Raw genomic sequence first — 14989 nt, forward strand, 5'->3', positions numbered from 1 at the left:
TAGCATATGTCAACAGACATGACACCCGCCCTCACTTCCTGCCGTTCAAACACAAAGCGGTTTCGGCTTCTCTTAGCGCCCATCTAAAAGTTTGGAAAGGAAACCTCTGGGCGGCCGCCGTCACTGGTGACGGAACGGCGGGCAACGAGGGGGGACACGTGATATGTTGTGACAGCGCCAGCCGGGGCTAGCGGGCGGTCACCATGCGGCACCATATTGCGGGGCTCCCCGGGGACGGCAGATCAGCGCGGCGGCCTCGCCAAGAAGTGCTAATAGGCGCAACACGTCTTGCTTTCACACATTAAGGCGGGCGCGGGGTGACAGATCGGAGCTGTGATACCGCCGCCTGCGAGGAAGAATCCAGAAGGAAAACGCCGCCCGCTGCTAGCCGGCTGCTAATGACGACGCCGTCTCGAAGGTCGCGTTTCGGCCCGTGGAACTACAAAGCGGGAGTTTCCGGGTTGGCGACGAAGTAGGAGGGTCCGCCTGCGCTCGTCGCCGCCTTTTCGATGACCTCGGGGGCACCCCCAACGCTCCATTTGACAGATTGAATACCTGCCGTGATCACTTTGCGTCAAAGGTGACGCGCCACCACCACTTTTTATCGACGGCCGTTGCAGTCAAATCTGACATCTTACTATTTACTCTTGAAAAAAAGCACTCTAAAGCATGATGTGGTTACAAAAATAATCATAACAATAATAAAATGGCTGCAGACAATCAAGAATAGACAATCAATATTTTATAATTGCCATTGGCAGTAATTGGGAATTACCAGTGCTGAAAATTGCACCAAAATCTTGTACAAGTACAACAAGTCAGGTTGCTTGTTGGTTTCGTTAAATTTCAGCACTTATTTTGGTTGCTGAAAAATGGCGAAAAAACTTACATTGGCGATGATACAATGCTCCTACCAACATGGCCGCCATGTAAACACATCTTTTAGCATGCTTTCACCTGACTGTACTGTTTGAACTGAAGTTTGAAGATGAAAAGTGTCCAAAAAAACGATGCCCAAACAGATCGACACCATTTTGAGCAGCGGAGGGCACGCGACGGTCAACGGGGGCCTCGATAACATCCCGAGGAGGACGAGAGGGGAAGTGTGGATGGCGAGGGGGGAAGAGGTGTTGGTGTTGATGGTGTTGGGGATAGGTGGGGGTCGGATTTGTGTCGTTGGGGCCACGCCGCCGCCGTCATGTCAAGATGGTGTCAGGAGCAATCAGCGTAACTTGTAATTTTCTGAGCAATTAGAGTGCTTATATTGAGAACGCTCACCAGCTGACAAACACTGGCTTAAGGACTTCCTCACAGCGAATACGCTTCCTCACACGCTTGCATGTGAGGGGATGGGGGGGTCAACACATATACACATGCAGACACCGTAAACATGTTTTTGGTGGTGGAAGGAATGCGAGGGATGCGCATTGGATTGGATTGGATTCGCCTTTATGAGTCGGGCAGTGGAGAAATTAACATTTCCCAACAGCAAAGTGATGAAAAGAAAAGGAAAGGAAAGGAAGAAGTACAAAAACAAAACACAGGAGCCACTCTCGCTGCGCCATTTTGAAGTCTAAACAACACAAAGATGATGATAAACTGATGTGGCAAATTGCCATAATACAGCATTAAAAATGGCTTTTCCCCCCATTTTAGCATCTGTGGCTAGTATTAGCAACAATACACGGTCACCTTTAAAAAAAAGCCCGATATTGACCCAATATCGACTTCTGGTATCGCCAATAGTATTATCTGTGAGAGTGTTTCAGTCCTGAGTGTGACAGCAGTTCCTCAGATTGTGTCAGTCAATCAATCGTCGAGATGCAAATAAGAAGGATGCCAAGCTTTAACACGTTTGAGGCTTGAGTGCGTTTCAGGCTCTAACGCGCCTTCTGCTACCTCGCAGGACTTTCACAAAGCTTCAACAGCTCTCATATATAAATACGTCGGACCGTGTCGCCCGTCGTTGTCGTGACATCCGCGCCAGCGAATCCCTGCCCACATCCTGTCCGCTCGCATCGACTGGTCGCTCGTCACGGGCCGCCGTGCGTCTCCGCCTCGTCCGGACAGGAAGCACGTTAGGATCTGACACCGGCAGCTAACGTCGAGACACCAGCAAGCTTTGACCGGCGGGGAGTGAAAGACTCTTCCTGTTGCAGGCTTAGCGGTTTGTCGTCAGATTTATGCACCTTTTTTGGTAGCTGAAAAATGGCGAAAAAATTTACATTGGCGATGTTACAATGCCCTTACCAACATGGCCGCCACGCGAACACATCTTTTAGCATGCTTTCACCTGACTATACAGCATAAACTGAAGCCAAAGCAGTCAAAGTTTTACAACATGCTTCTCGATCCCGAGGAAACTATTTGCAATGAGTTGAGGAGTTTCATTTTCAATATAAGTCGACCTGATTCCGGTGATCAGCTCATTAGTCAACTTTGCAGGGTGCCTGATAACAATCAGACGGGCACCCCGGCGTCCCTCAGGTGGACAGGTGTCAAAAGACACCTTTTCAAGAGCTTTTCCCAAGAACTGAACCACCGGTTTTTACGCGGGTGAGAGGATGTTCAAGTTGAAGGCTCAACAACACAAAGCTCCTCGACTCCTCCATCGCATTTCGGTTCGCCTTGTATAAATACCCCCCACCCGCTTCACATAGAGCCTAGGGGCTCAATTCAACCCAGCACGACTCCAGTACACCCCCTTCCCGCGCCACCTCATAATTCCCTTCCCTTGATCCTTCACGTAGGCCTCCTTTCATCATCTAATTACGATCTAGGGCCTTGTTAGGGCCCCCACCGCCCTTAAGGGGTCCGAGGACACCAAGGCTGATTCCGTCTGACGTGACAAGTCAATGCCAAAGGGACGGATGCTAATTTTAATTAATTAAATACAAGGGTCATCTTGTGATGAACCAGGGCCAAAGGGGTGTGAGGGTAGGGGGGGTATGGACTAAAATATCTCAGAAAGCGGTTGGTATCAGGTGCGGTGTGACCAGTGTCGAGTTTGTCAATAGCAGGAGACATTTTTCCTCAAGATTCGGCAGCACACCCTTTCAAGCCACCTCCACCTCCACCGGGGGTCTCCGCCCCCTGACCCAGTTTGGGCATTTGATCCCGACTGGAAGATCAGCCCCTAGAGGGGGCGCCGTGTCACCCTGCTGCCATGTCAATTGCCGCACAAAGGGCAGTATTTGTCACTTCATATCTCGCGGGCTTTTCCATTGTTGTTTCTGCGCTCGGTGGGGAAAGCCCAAGACACCACAACATTTACACGCCCAAAAATTGCGATGGGAACCCGAATCAATAATGATGAAAGATAAAATATACGTTTTCGGCACGGTTTTAGTTGAATCTACAACGCCTCCATGCTTTTCGGACGCCATTTTAATTCCAAATGCCGCGATGAACTCCACAGAAAGTTAGCGATTAGCTTAAAAAGTTGAAATACTTTGTCCCACTGTCTTCGCGGTGTCCATCCTATGACTGGCGTATGACTCAGAGTGGCGGGGCCTTTTGGCAAATTGTCCTTTGATGAAGCCCGACGCAAATTAGCGCTATCTTTGCCAGCGCCACTTACTATTTCGCGGCAGGAGAGTGAGCGGCGCTCCTGGCGGGAAGTTGGAAACCTGGCATCACGGCGACATCGGCGACGGTGGCCGCTGCGGCGCCGGCGGTCGGCAGCCATCACGCGCAGCCGGCCTAATGCCGCTGATGAGTGCGAGGCCGCCGGGAGGGCCTGAACGCCCCCCGGGGGGGCGGCCTCTTGGCATCAGGTTAACCCGAGTTGACAGACGGGTCGTGTGGACGGGTACGCGCCCGCCAATGCAACCGGGCGCCTCATTCGCTCGTGCTATGATCACCACATTTACGCCGGGGGTTTGCTAACTTTTTGGCTCTATACTGTCCGCATATTAACGTGGTAAATTATTGACGCACATTTGTAAAAAAATGATGTTTAACAGAAGAATCTGCGAGATTGTCATAAGTCAGCGTGTATATAAAACAACTCTTGCTGACAATTAAACACTAAATACAGTCAAATCTCATTTTTCGAACATCTCAAAGACAGTTGAATACACCTAATGCCAACACACTCTGTGACAGAGAATTTTAGTGTTAAAATTGGTGAAAATAATGCATATTACAGTTTGTTTTTGTAGTATTTTTACAAATGATCTGCTCTTTTATTACGTGTGTGTACAGTTTATGCTGTAAAATAGTTAAAAAGTGCATTTAAAAAGTTATTTACTCGAGTTGGAACGAATTAATTTTGTTTCCATTGATCATAATGGGAAGCGCTGATTTGATTTTCAAACAAATCATTTCTTAAACAGGATTCTGGAACGGATTACGGTGGAAAACTGAGGTATCACTGTATCTGAAATTAGAGTAATCGTTTATCCATTAGCTAACTAGCTATTAGCTGTCTAGCTGGCTGGCTATCTGTTGGCTATTTATAAGCTATCCATATCCATTAGCTAGCTGGCTAGCTATTGTCTATCTGGCTGGCTGTTAGCTGTCTAGCTGTTGGCTATATGGCTGTCTATTCGCTATTTATTAGCTATCTATTAGCTATCTAGCTAGCTTTCTATCTATTTGGGGGTGCTGAATCAGATCGAATTGCATTCCAAGTCATTTCAATCTGGCGACGTGATTTGGTGTAAACGAATGAGCTGCGAGCTTGGTGGAGTCAAGGTCTCGTCGTCATTGAAAAGATGCACCTCAGATTTCATCTTGCTACTGATTACCGTGTTGTTTGCGATTGAATAAAGCGTAACTCTGCGGCGCGATGAAAACATGGCGAAAGTCACCATCTTTTTTTTTTCTTGATGAAGAACCAAGCGGAGGCAAAGCTGTCGAGCAAATGAGGCAGCGACCGACGTGTCACTTTGGCCGGCGTCCATCGCCGTGATCCATGTTGACTGAAGCCCTGCGTTTGTCAGGCGAGGTGTCTGCAGTCAAAGTGCCACAGCCCTCCACGTTGACACTCATTAGCGAGGGGCTCCTGAGGGGGCGGGACCAGAGGGCAGAAGGCCACATTGGCGCTAAAAATAATTTGTTCCTCCCGATTGATTCAGATCGCAGTGGACTGATAGCCGCGTGAATCACAAAGCCGCTGACCGGCGAGACCTCAGGTTGGCAACTTGTTGGCAATCCAAATGGCGCTCGCAGGGATCGACCCGCCTCAACGGATTTGGACCAGCAACCGCGTGCAGATGACGCCGACTGAACCATCACCCCAGAACATTACAATGTTAAGTGTGTGTGTATGCTGAGGTCACTGGTGACAAGAGCGCTGCTGTCAGTCAATCGATCAATCAATGAAAGCGTCATTCCAATGATTAGAACATCCCAGCCTGCAGCTTTCAACTTGTCCGGACGATTCAATTCATTTGTGCACAAAGCTTCACTCAAGTGATTCAAGTGGATGAGGTATCAATGAAGGGGATGTCCATCGTGGCATTTTGGCCAGGGGTCAAAAGGTCAACTTTTCAGGCGGTTTGGCAAAGGATCAGAAACTGACAAACTATGTGGAGTGAAAAGGGCCACCAGAACTCGTTGAGGAATCCAAAAAATAAAGTTTGTGCGAGCAATCGTCAAAATGGGAAGCTCTGGGGTTGCTTTGTTTCTTCGGAAGAAGTCTAAGATGGCGCCCGAGTAGGCGTCGTGTCCTTAAGTTTTGAAAGACGCTTATACGCCATCTATTTGCTAGCTAATGGCTATCTATTGGCTAGCTATTAGCTATCTACTCGCTAGCTATTAGCTATCTATTCGCGAGCTATTAGATATCTATTCGCTAGCTTGCTATCTATTTGAGTTACTTCGGGGTTGAGTGAACGTGTGTGTGGCTGCCGCTGCTCACCCACACAAAACACTTATCCTGTGACTGTAAAGTGACCTTGAGAGTTTTCAAAGGCGCTTATAAATGAAATGTATTATGATTATTGGTGATAAATGACTTACTGTGTCATAAATAAAGGACATATTAATTGAAGTCGCGATTTGAAAAGTCACACGGGTAGCAAGCATCTTGTCATTGGAAGTTTGGGGTGTGCGCCCACAAGTGACGACACGGTGCGACTCACGCGCACGCGCAACACGCGGGTCGGACCCCTCTACGCAAAAAGGGCGCGCACCCAACGTACACAACACACACTAGGAGTTTGCACCAGAGAGCGCAGCTTGCAATCAGTTGGTCGGCGGTGGAGTCAGCGCGCCCCGCCGTTCCCGCGTTGGGTGGGCAAGAGGAGCCCCTTACAAGAGGAGGGGGGAGCGATTCGGATGCCCAGGCGAGCCTTATGACCTGAGCGCGGGCTGCAAATGGGCGGCGCGGGCGGCAACCTCTACCTCAGCATGTTGAGCGGCGCCACCGAGGCGCACAGCCTGGCCAAGAGTCCAGAAGGGAACGGACACCCGCACCGCGGCGCGACCAAGGACGCGGCGACAGAGCTCAAGACGGCCATTCAGGACGCCCGATTCTATTACCCGGACTCCCTCGTGGGCGGTCAGTACGAGCAGGCGCTCGGCGGCTTCGGCGCGGGGCAGCCGGCGCGCTTTTACGCACAGACGCTAGGCGGGTGCGCATACGCCGGCGCCGGTTCCGGGTCGCCGCAGAGGAGCGCCGCCCGGCCGGGCTACGGGGACGGATTCCCGTCGTCGCCGGACGGCTTCGGAACGGCGGCGGTCGCGTGCTACCAGCGGGCCGCCCTCTACCCGCTACCCGGCTTGCAGCTTTGCGGTAAGACGCAGGCGCTGCTTAACAACTACCCGCTGTGGGCCAAGTTCCACAAGTTCCACACCGAGATGATCATCACCAAGCACGGCAGGTGAGCAGCCCATTTGGAACATTCTTCTTCACGAAATGCAAATTGTGATCGTGAAGAATATTTGGACTGCGTGTTTGGCAAATATTTGACATTCCTAATCATATTCCCAAAAATTGACTTCATTAAGTTGCTCCAGTGTGGAAGAAGAAAAAAAAGGTCATGACTGTCATAATGAAAAATATTTCAAGGCAGCATGTTTTATTTCATATTTGTTCATAAAAAAAAATCTCTAATAATAATGTGGTTTGAGTGCACATTTGCATATTACTTTTGACATCAGTATTATATTAAAATGCCACTGTGCTTTATACAATACAATACAATACATCCTCATTTATATAGCTGCAGCTGTAACAAAGCGCTTCACAACGTCAACACAAAGCAAAATAATAAACACAACAGGAACATAAAAATACAGACAGTTGTACACTCTTTAATAACAACTTTTAATGTGATAGAAGAGATATTTCAAGTACAATTGAAATTTTCAGCGTTTCTCCATTGCTAAAATACACTCACCGACATTATCCAAATTCATTGAAATGTTCAAATAGAACTTTCATTTGAAATTCTTATCACACTAAAATGAGACTGCGGGCGCTATTGTTTGAAAGAAGCTTCCGGTTCAACTTTCGCCACAGAAATATTTGATATTCTTCATATTTAATCATCAATTGACTGAAGTTATTGCGCAAGTATTTAAAATGATATCATCATGACGATGATATTTTGACACCTAGTTATGACAATTATTCATCTTGTGCATTGGAAAATGTCAACTTTTACTTGATAGTTTAAGATCATAATTGTGCATCGGATTCAACTTTATTATCTTTTCTTTTTCAGGGTGTTTTGACTCGTAATACAACACTTTCAGTTTGAATGTGCACAAGGCTTTGCATATTTTTATTTAGTCAATCATTTTATACCCACAAAAAAAAATGATAAAAATGCTTCAAAAGCTTCTAAAATTATTGCCCCTGTATGACAACAAAATTAAATATGATGACACGGGGGAAAAAGGTGCTTCAAACCTCAAATGATCTCAAATGTTCTCAGCAGAACATGTCACAATAGGAAAAAAGATGACTAATTAATTCTGAGTCACCTGTGAGTGAGACTTTGAAGGAACAAATTATGATTTATTAATTTTTTTTTTGAGGGGGGGCAATTTTTTATGTTATTTTTTTCCCCTTTGACTCACTACGGATTCCGACTCAGACGTGAAGGTGGAAAGAGTTGAACAAACCCCCTGAGATGATGAAGGTTCACAGGCCAAATTGACTCTATGATTGATAAATGAGCTGACAAAAGTTTGTCAAAAAATATAAATTCAATTTTTATCATATAAAAAAACAGCAAATTTAAAGGTCAACCAGGTCAGAGGAGATGAAAATTGTATTTGCCCTGTCTGACATTTCAGGAGCAAAATGTCAACATTTAAGGGCAATTTGGGGACAAAAAAATAACCACTGAACAAATTTAGCCATGTATATAATTCCCACCAAATTTAGTTACAACTATTTTAGGGTCCACTTACAACAAAAGTGGGCGAACTCCATTTGAGCCATTTTACTAGGAAGGAGATTCAACATTTTATGGCTGCAATAAATCTTTGTGATGTATATGAAACAGCAACAAAAATGATGTATTTAACATACACATCGTCACACTGAGGGCAAACCACAAAGATGATGTGGCCCACGATGAAACCATCAATCCCCTTTGAGAGAAAAGTTTCAGATAAAATTTTGAAATATGAAGAAAAATAAACATTTTTTCCCACAGGAGTTTCACATTCAAAGTGAAGAAACTAAAATTTCGCCTTTTCTATTTTAACCTCTCATTGATAATAATCAACATGTCAGCCATTATGAAAATATTTAATTAAAATATTAGGAAGTCTTCATCATCTTCCACGAGTGTAAAGAAAAAAAAAAGAAAATAGCAGAAGTGTGACTTCCTGTTCACACTTCGCAGAAATGGTGAGCGAGCGTGCGAGCAGGCGAGTGCCTCGTCGGACAGTAAAACAAATGCTTTCTCAAGTTAGCAAGTCTTACATTCGCCCATATTGACCCCGCCTTCCCGCAATTTGATGTTTATTTTGTATTATTTTCACAAGGTGGGGCCCAGATGGAAAAAATACAAATGTTACAGAAAAGACACTTATATAGAAATAATGCATTTAAATGCACCCTAGGGACGTTATTATAAAACTAATTTCTTAGGTGTTCTTTTAAAATACCGTTTTTTCTGGAATATAAGGCACAGCTTCAAAGAATGACATATTTAAAAAACTTTTCCATACATAAGGCACATCGCATTATAAGGGGAACCTTCAATGAATGAAATATTTTAAAACACTTCCATACATAATGTGCACCGCATTATGAGGTGCATGGTCAGCTTTAGAAAAAATATTTTCTTTTAGGTGCGCCTTATAGTGCAGAAAATACGGTAATCAAAAAGGCGTTATCGTCAAATAAATAAAGTCAAAAAGTAGACTAATCTTGAATTGATCTTGCCTACTTTCTGATTTCACTGTTCAATTGAAATGGATAATGTTAAAAAAAACATGTCATCTGGTGGCCGACAGTGGAATTACAATAAAAAGTTGCATTTTGCAATTAAAATAATAATAACAAATTAATCTTTGAACATGCAATATCTGCCCTATAACTTAACTTGGAGGAGTCCAGATGACATTTAGAAGGGGGCGGGAGGTAAGAGGTCTCAAAGGGGTCCCCCCCCCTCCCAAAAGCTTTGAGAACCCCGGCCTATAAATAGCGTTCCGTGTTGGCGAGTGGCGGCAGCTGCAGACCGGCACGTCGCGGTCACAGGCGATCAGGCCAACGTACGTGGTGACAAGAAGCCGACCTGAGCTCCTGTCCACACACATCAGCTGGTGCGCCGGTGCGGAAGACCACCCCCCCCCCCCCTCAGTCCCCCATATACCCTCACCCACCGTCCACTTCCTCTGCCGTACCGACCGGATTGTTCCTGTACGTCAACGGCGTAGTTCCGCCATGTTTCCCCGCGGCGATTCATGGCACCTCGCTAGCGTCCGTGGTGACGGACGAAGCGTCGTTTGGTATAAGCGTCAAGCGTCGGTTCACCGTAAGATACCCACGTTTGTTTTTCCGGCCTTTTGAGATGCTCCGGTCAGGAACGCGGTTACACTGGTGACCCGGACTCACAAAATGAGGCAATTTTGATACTTCATATCGCATCCGTGTCACAAAAAACGCAGTCTATGAACCTGCTTTGCTGTACACACACACATTGCCGCTTAGCAACGACAGAAACTCCGACGTAATTGGTTATTTGTCCGCAAAGGAACACTAAAACAATCAGACTCTAAAATGGCCGCCCCTCAGGTGGCCGGCCGGGCAAACGGCGACAAACGCTTTCCTGCCTTTTACACACTTGACTTGTTTTGACGCCGCCAAAGCGCCCGAAGTAACAATTATATTCATTAGCATAAGCATGTTTCACATGAAGCTAAGCAGCGCTGTCAACATGCAGAAAAGTCACAAGAATGCAACTAGCATCATAAATGAGACAAGCATGCCCAGGTGTTTGTTTTAAAAACGAAAACTATCTTTTTTGAAATATTTTTGTGTTCATTGAAGAAAAGTAGTCAAATGTTTGTTTGGACTTACTCATTTGAAGCGTCGATGGGGGCGCAAGAAAGACCTTCCATTCCAAATCCAAGAGCAAAAATTAACAAGTCCAAAGGCAGAGTAGACAACTTCCACTAGGTCAAAACAAGGTTCTGAGGACGTCAACCAGGAAGACACCATGAGGGACAGGTGTGCTGAGAAATCAATCTGATTGGTTGTCATCAAGAGAGAAGGGAGGAGCCAAAAACAGCTGGTCAACCTGGATTGGATTAAATTAGCCTTTATTAGTCTCACACTGAAAAAAATGTACATTTCACAGCAGCAAAGTGACGAAAAGAAGAGGAGAGGAAAGGAAAAAGTAGAAAAACATACAACAGGACTTGCTGTCAAGGAATCCACTCTTGCGGCGCCATCTTGAAGTCAAAACAACAACAAAATAATATGACAACACAGACACATTCGATCTTAAGCACTTTCTGCACCCACTTTGTTGCATGAAGCAGTTCTAGATGATAGAGGAGAGGATCAAAGCGTCCTTTTCACCAGTGGATCATGGAGGTCATCATGGTGAAATGTGCACGTCTGTTACAAACTAAGAGTTGAAAGCAAACACGAAGCTGGAGCATCCATTGACTGTCTGAAATCTCCTGTAACACGTAAATCCGCTTCAATTCCAAGCCGCGACCGTTGCACATACGCATCAGTGCTCCTTTTCTTCTTCTTCCAGGAGGATGTTCCCATTTCTGAGCTTCAACATCAGCTCGCTGGACCCGTCGGCCCATTACAACGTCTACGTGGATGTGGTTCTAGCAGACCAGCACCATTGGCGCTACCAAGGCGGCAAGTGGGTGCAATGTGGCAAAGCGGAGGGCAACATGCCAGGTATGGGAACGGAGGGGACCCGGCATCAAGGCGTCTTTTTTTCCGATGACTGAGTCATGTGGTGATTGTCGCAGGAAACAGGATGTACGTGCACCCCGATTCTCCCAACACGGGCGCCCATTGGATGAGACAGGAAGTGTCCTTCAGTAAACTTAAGCTCACCAACAACAAGGGCGGAAGTAACAACGTGGCACAGGTACTCAGTGCTTTTTCTTTGGATTTTAATATTTGAGATGTCCCATACCCGTTTTTTTTTTCCAGGCCGATCTTCGGATGAGTATTCACTCTTTGGGAGTGATTCTGGAAATTCTTTTGCGTTTAATTATTTAAAAAACTTTTCCACACAAAAGGCGCACCGCATTATAAGGGGCACCTTCAATGAATGCCATATTTTTAAACCTTTTCCATGCATAAGGCGCACCGCATTATGGAGCGCATGGCCAGCATTTGAAAAAAAAAGCTTGTAGGTGCGCCTTATAGTGCAGTAAAGACGGGAAAATATTTTGAAGACCGATGCAAATTATATTACATTAATTTTTTAAGGAAAATCTGGTCATAAAATTGATCAATTATAATTTTTAAGAACCAAAAACATTTATAAAAAAATAAGAAAATTAGTGTAGTTAGTTTTTATGAAATATTTGGAGTATTTAATTTAATAAATTATTGAATTAATTGTCTCATATATTTTGAAGTATTTTTTAAATTATTTTTGACATATTTTTGTCTTAATAAACAGGTTTTAAAATTAAAAGCTTGATTGAAAATTAATAAATTATGTAAATAGTTTTATCATTTATTTGTAAGTATTTTTAAAATTATTTTCGAATTATTAGTGTAAATACGCAAGTTTAAAAGCTTGATTGAAATTATATAATTAGTTTTAGGATTTAATTTTAGATATTTTAAAAATTATTTGAGAATTATTTTGTATTTAACAAGCAGGTTTTAAAATTAATAAAATATGGATTTTCATTGTCATTTACATGTTATTTGTTCAATGGGAAATTGGTTGTGGGTGTCGATTTTTTACAGCAGGGAAAGAGGTGTGGATTTTACTTTTTAATGGACTTTTATTTTGGAAATTATTATTTTTGTGTGTATGCAAATATCTATATTTTTGACATTTTCCATCCAAAAAAGGCAACGTAAATAATTTGAATTCTGCTCCCACGAAGATGATTGTGCTGCAGTCGTTGCACAAGTACCAACCCCGTCTGCACGTGGTGGAGGTGAAGGAGGACGGCGGCGAGGACGCCTTCCACGTGTCCAAAGCGCAAACCTTCGTCTTTCCCGAGACGCAGTTCATCGCCGTCACCGCCTACCAGAACGCCGACGTGGGTCCAAAGTTTTGACACCAAAGCGACAACATCACCGGTCGCAAATTTTAACGATTCCTTTCCTGTCGTGGTTTCCTTCCAGATCACGCAGTTAAAAATCGACCACAACCCGTTCGCCAAAGGCTTCCGCGACAGCTACGACAAGTCAGTGCGCTAACATTTGCTTGCCATGGATATTAACTCACTCACTGAATTTGTTCGGGTTTTAGTTTTTCTTGCGTGGGTGCATATAAAGCGCTGTACAGTCTTCTGGCAAAGATTTCCTCTTCCACAAGAGGGCAGAATTTCCCTTTCGTCCATGTTAGCGCTTTGTTCCAGCTTCAGCTGTTGTTAAAGCGCTATATAAACCAACATGCATGTTATATGTCATATTTTGTAAAGCCGCCCCCATTTCAAACTTACATAACTCCAGACCCATATAACTTAGGAATTAACTCTTTTTTTCTAATGAAAGAAGACAATCTAAGGTTTCTAACGCTGCATCGGATGTTTATGTAATCCTAAAACTCAATATTTTGTGGGTCCTGGAATTCAAGTGACAATGACAAAAACCCTGGCACTGGAGTGGAAACATTTTTACACATCCTCTGGCAGTGAATGAGTTAAAAAGCGGCACCCCCCTGTTTAAATGACAAATTTTGAGATTGAGATTATTTCAACATTTTCCAATTCAACATCTGACATTTGCTAACATTTCAAGTGCCTCCTCTCAACTCAGCTTTAGATGTTCTGGTAGGCTCTCTTGACATTTTTCAGGGGTGTGTAGACTTTTCTATGTTTTTTAAAAATATTTTTTTACTCTTTATGTTTAGCGATTGTATGCTTACAAAGTGAGCGATTGGTGCTTAGAAAAGATAAGCACAGAGCAAAAAAAAAAAAAAGGACAAGATGAAGTCCGAGATAAGATTCTTGTTTTCATGGTGGTCAAACAGACAACGTAAGAGAAACACGATAAGACGATGCCAGTCATGTTAGTTTTGTAATAGTAATTTTAGTCACTGAGTGCAACGACCCACAAACAATAGATCTAAAATGGAAATGTAGGCCAATGTATATGATTGATATTTATTTATATTATTTTATGTAGTCCTTTTGAGGAGATACTTGAGATGTTTGAGGTTCTGGGGCAGGATGGAAGCATTTTTCTCACCTCCCCGTTTCCGCCTCCCCAGCTTGTACGCCGCGCCCGACCCCGAGCGCCTCACCCCCTCCCCGACGGAGAGCCAGGTGCACCTGGCCGGGGGCCGCTACCCCGCCAGCTACCTGTCGGAGCCGTACATCAACCCCCTGCCCCAGACCCGCTTCTACGGCCGGGAAGCGGCGGCGGGGGGCGTTCAGCAGCACAAGGACAGCCCATCCGGCGTTTCTGGCCCGGGGCCCCACTGGTACGTGGCGTCCCAGCAAGCCGCCGCCCCCAACCGCCTGGACTTGGCGCCACCCTTCGAAGGCGACTTCTCCGCAAGCGGCCTGTACAAGCCCTTCCCCTTACAGACCCCCCCGCACCCGGCCCTCAGCTACTACCCCGAGCACCCGTTCGCCTCCAGCGGCGTGTCCGCGGCGGCATGGACGGGCACCCGGGCCCCGCCTCAGTACCTGGCCAGCAAAGCGGCCCCTAGCCCGACCTGGTTCCGCCCGTTGTCTTCGTCGCCCGGTAACGCCCGGCTACAGCTCGCCCCGCCGGAGCCCGACAAGGGTAAAGACGCGGCGGGGGGTGAGCACCTCTGGCCGGATCAACCCTCGTTGAAGTCGCCCGATTTAGCCGACTCGGCTCCGTTTGAGGGCGACGCCAAGAAAAGGAGGGTGTCGCCCTACACGTCCAGCACTGAGAACTCGCCGCCGCCCAATCACGGGTCACATCTGTGCGACAAAGAGGTCAATTATTTTGGCTATTACGCCCACTGAGCCGCGGAACTGGGGACACGCCCGACCCCACGCCCCCTTCTCATCGCCAGTTTGACACGACTGATGAACATATCTCGCCCGGTTTTGAAATTGTCACGACGGTGGGCACCGTGGACATTTAAAATGTGACAAATGGCTAAATTTCCTCCCGACCTTGAAGCCCCCAAAAAATTCGGAATATTCGGAGGTCACGGTGCGTTCAAAGCCAGTGGGAAAATCCGGTGTCTGTGGTCCCTTTCTCTTCTTCTGCGGTCCAAATGAAGTAGGTCACCACAAGCCAAATAGACACTTGTCACCGCTGTAAACAGGAAGTGGGAATGACCACAGAGACACCATGACGCCCCCACACCCTTTTCACCTCCAGGGTGGCTTGCGTTTTGTGTATTTTTTTTGGGGGGGGGCTGTCTGTCTG

General features: G+C 45.7%; 1 protein-coding gene across 1 annotated transcript; it reads left to right on the top strand.

Annotated features, from left to right (window-relative positions):
- Window positions 1-6171: 6171 nt before the first annotated feature.
- On the top strand, window positions 6172-14585 carry tbx21 (T-box transcription factor 21). The gene is made up of 6 exons (XM_089015823.1): window positions 6172-6830; window positions 11181-11335; window positions 11410-11531; window positions 12514-12672; window positions 12758-12819; window positions 13848-14585. The coding sequence occupies exons 1-6, from the start codon at window positions 6325-6327 to the stop codon at window positions 14575-14577; spliced, it is 1734 nt and encodes a 577-aa protein (XP_088871949.1). The 5' UTR covers window positions 6172-6324; the 3' UTR covers window positions 14578-14585.
- Window positions 14586-14989: the final 404 nt, after the last annotated feature.

Source organism: Hippocampus bargibanti, linkage group LG15 (assembly GCF_051943395.1).
Source record: "Hippocampus bargibanti isolate YZ-2025 linkage group LG15, ASM5194339v1, whole genome shotgun sequence".
Lineage (NCBI taxonomy): Eukaryota > Metazoa > Chordata > Actinopteri > Syngnathiformes > Syngnathidae > Hippocampus > Hippocampus bargibanti.

Excerpts from the sequence above, each read along its gene's own strand:
- tbx21 (XM_089015823.1), top strand. The coding sequence starts at position 6,325 with ATGGGCGGCGCGGGCGGCAACCTCTACCTCAGCATGTTGAGCGGCGCC. Across the intron at positions 11,336-11,409 it reads AGCGGAGGGCAACATGCCAG|GAAACAGGATGTACGTGCAC; the intron begins GTATGGGAACGG and ends TGATTGTCGCAG. Across the intron at positions 12,820-13,847 it reads TTCCGCGACAGCTACGACAA|CTTGTACGCCGCGCCCGACC; the intron begins GTCAGTGCGCTA and ends CCGCCTCCCCAG.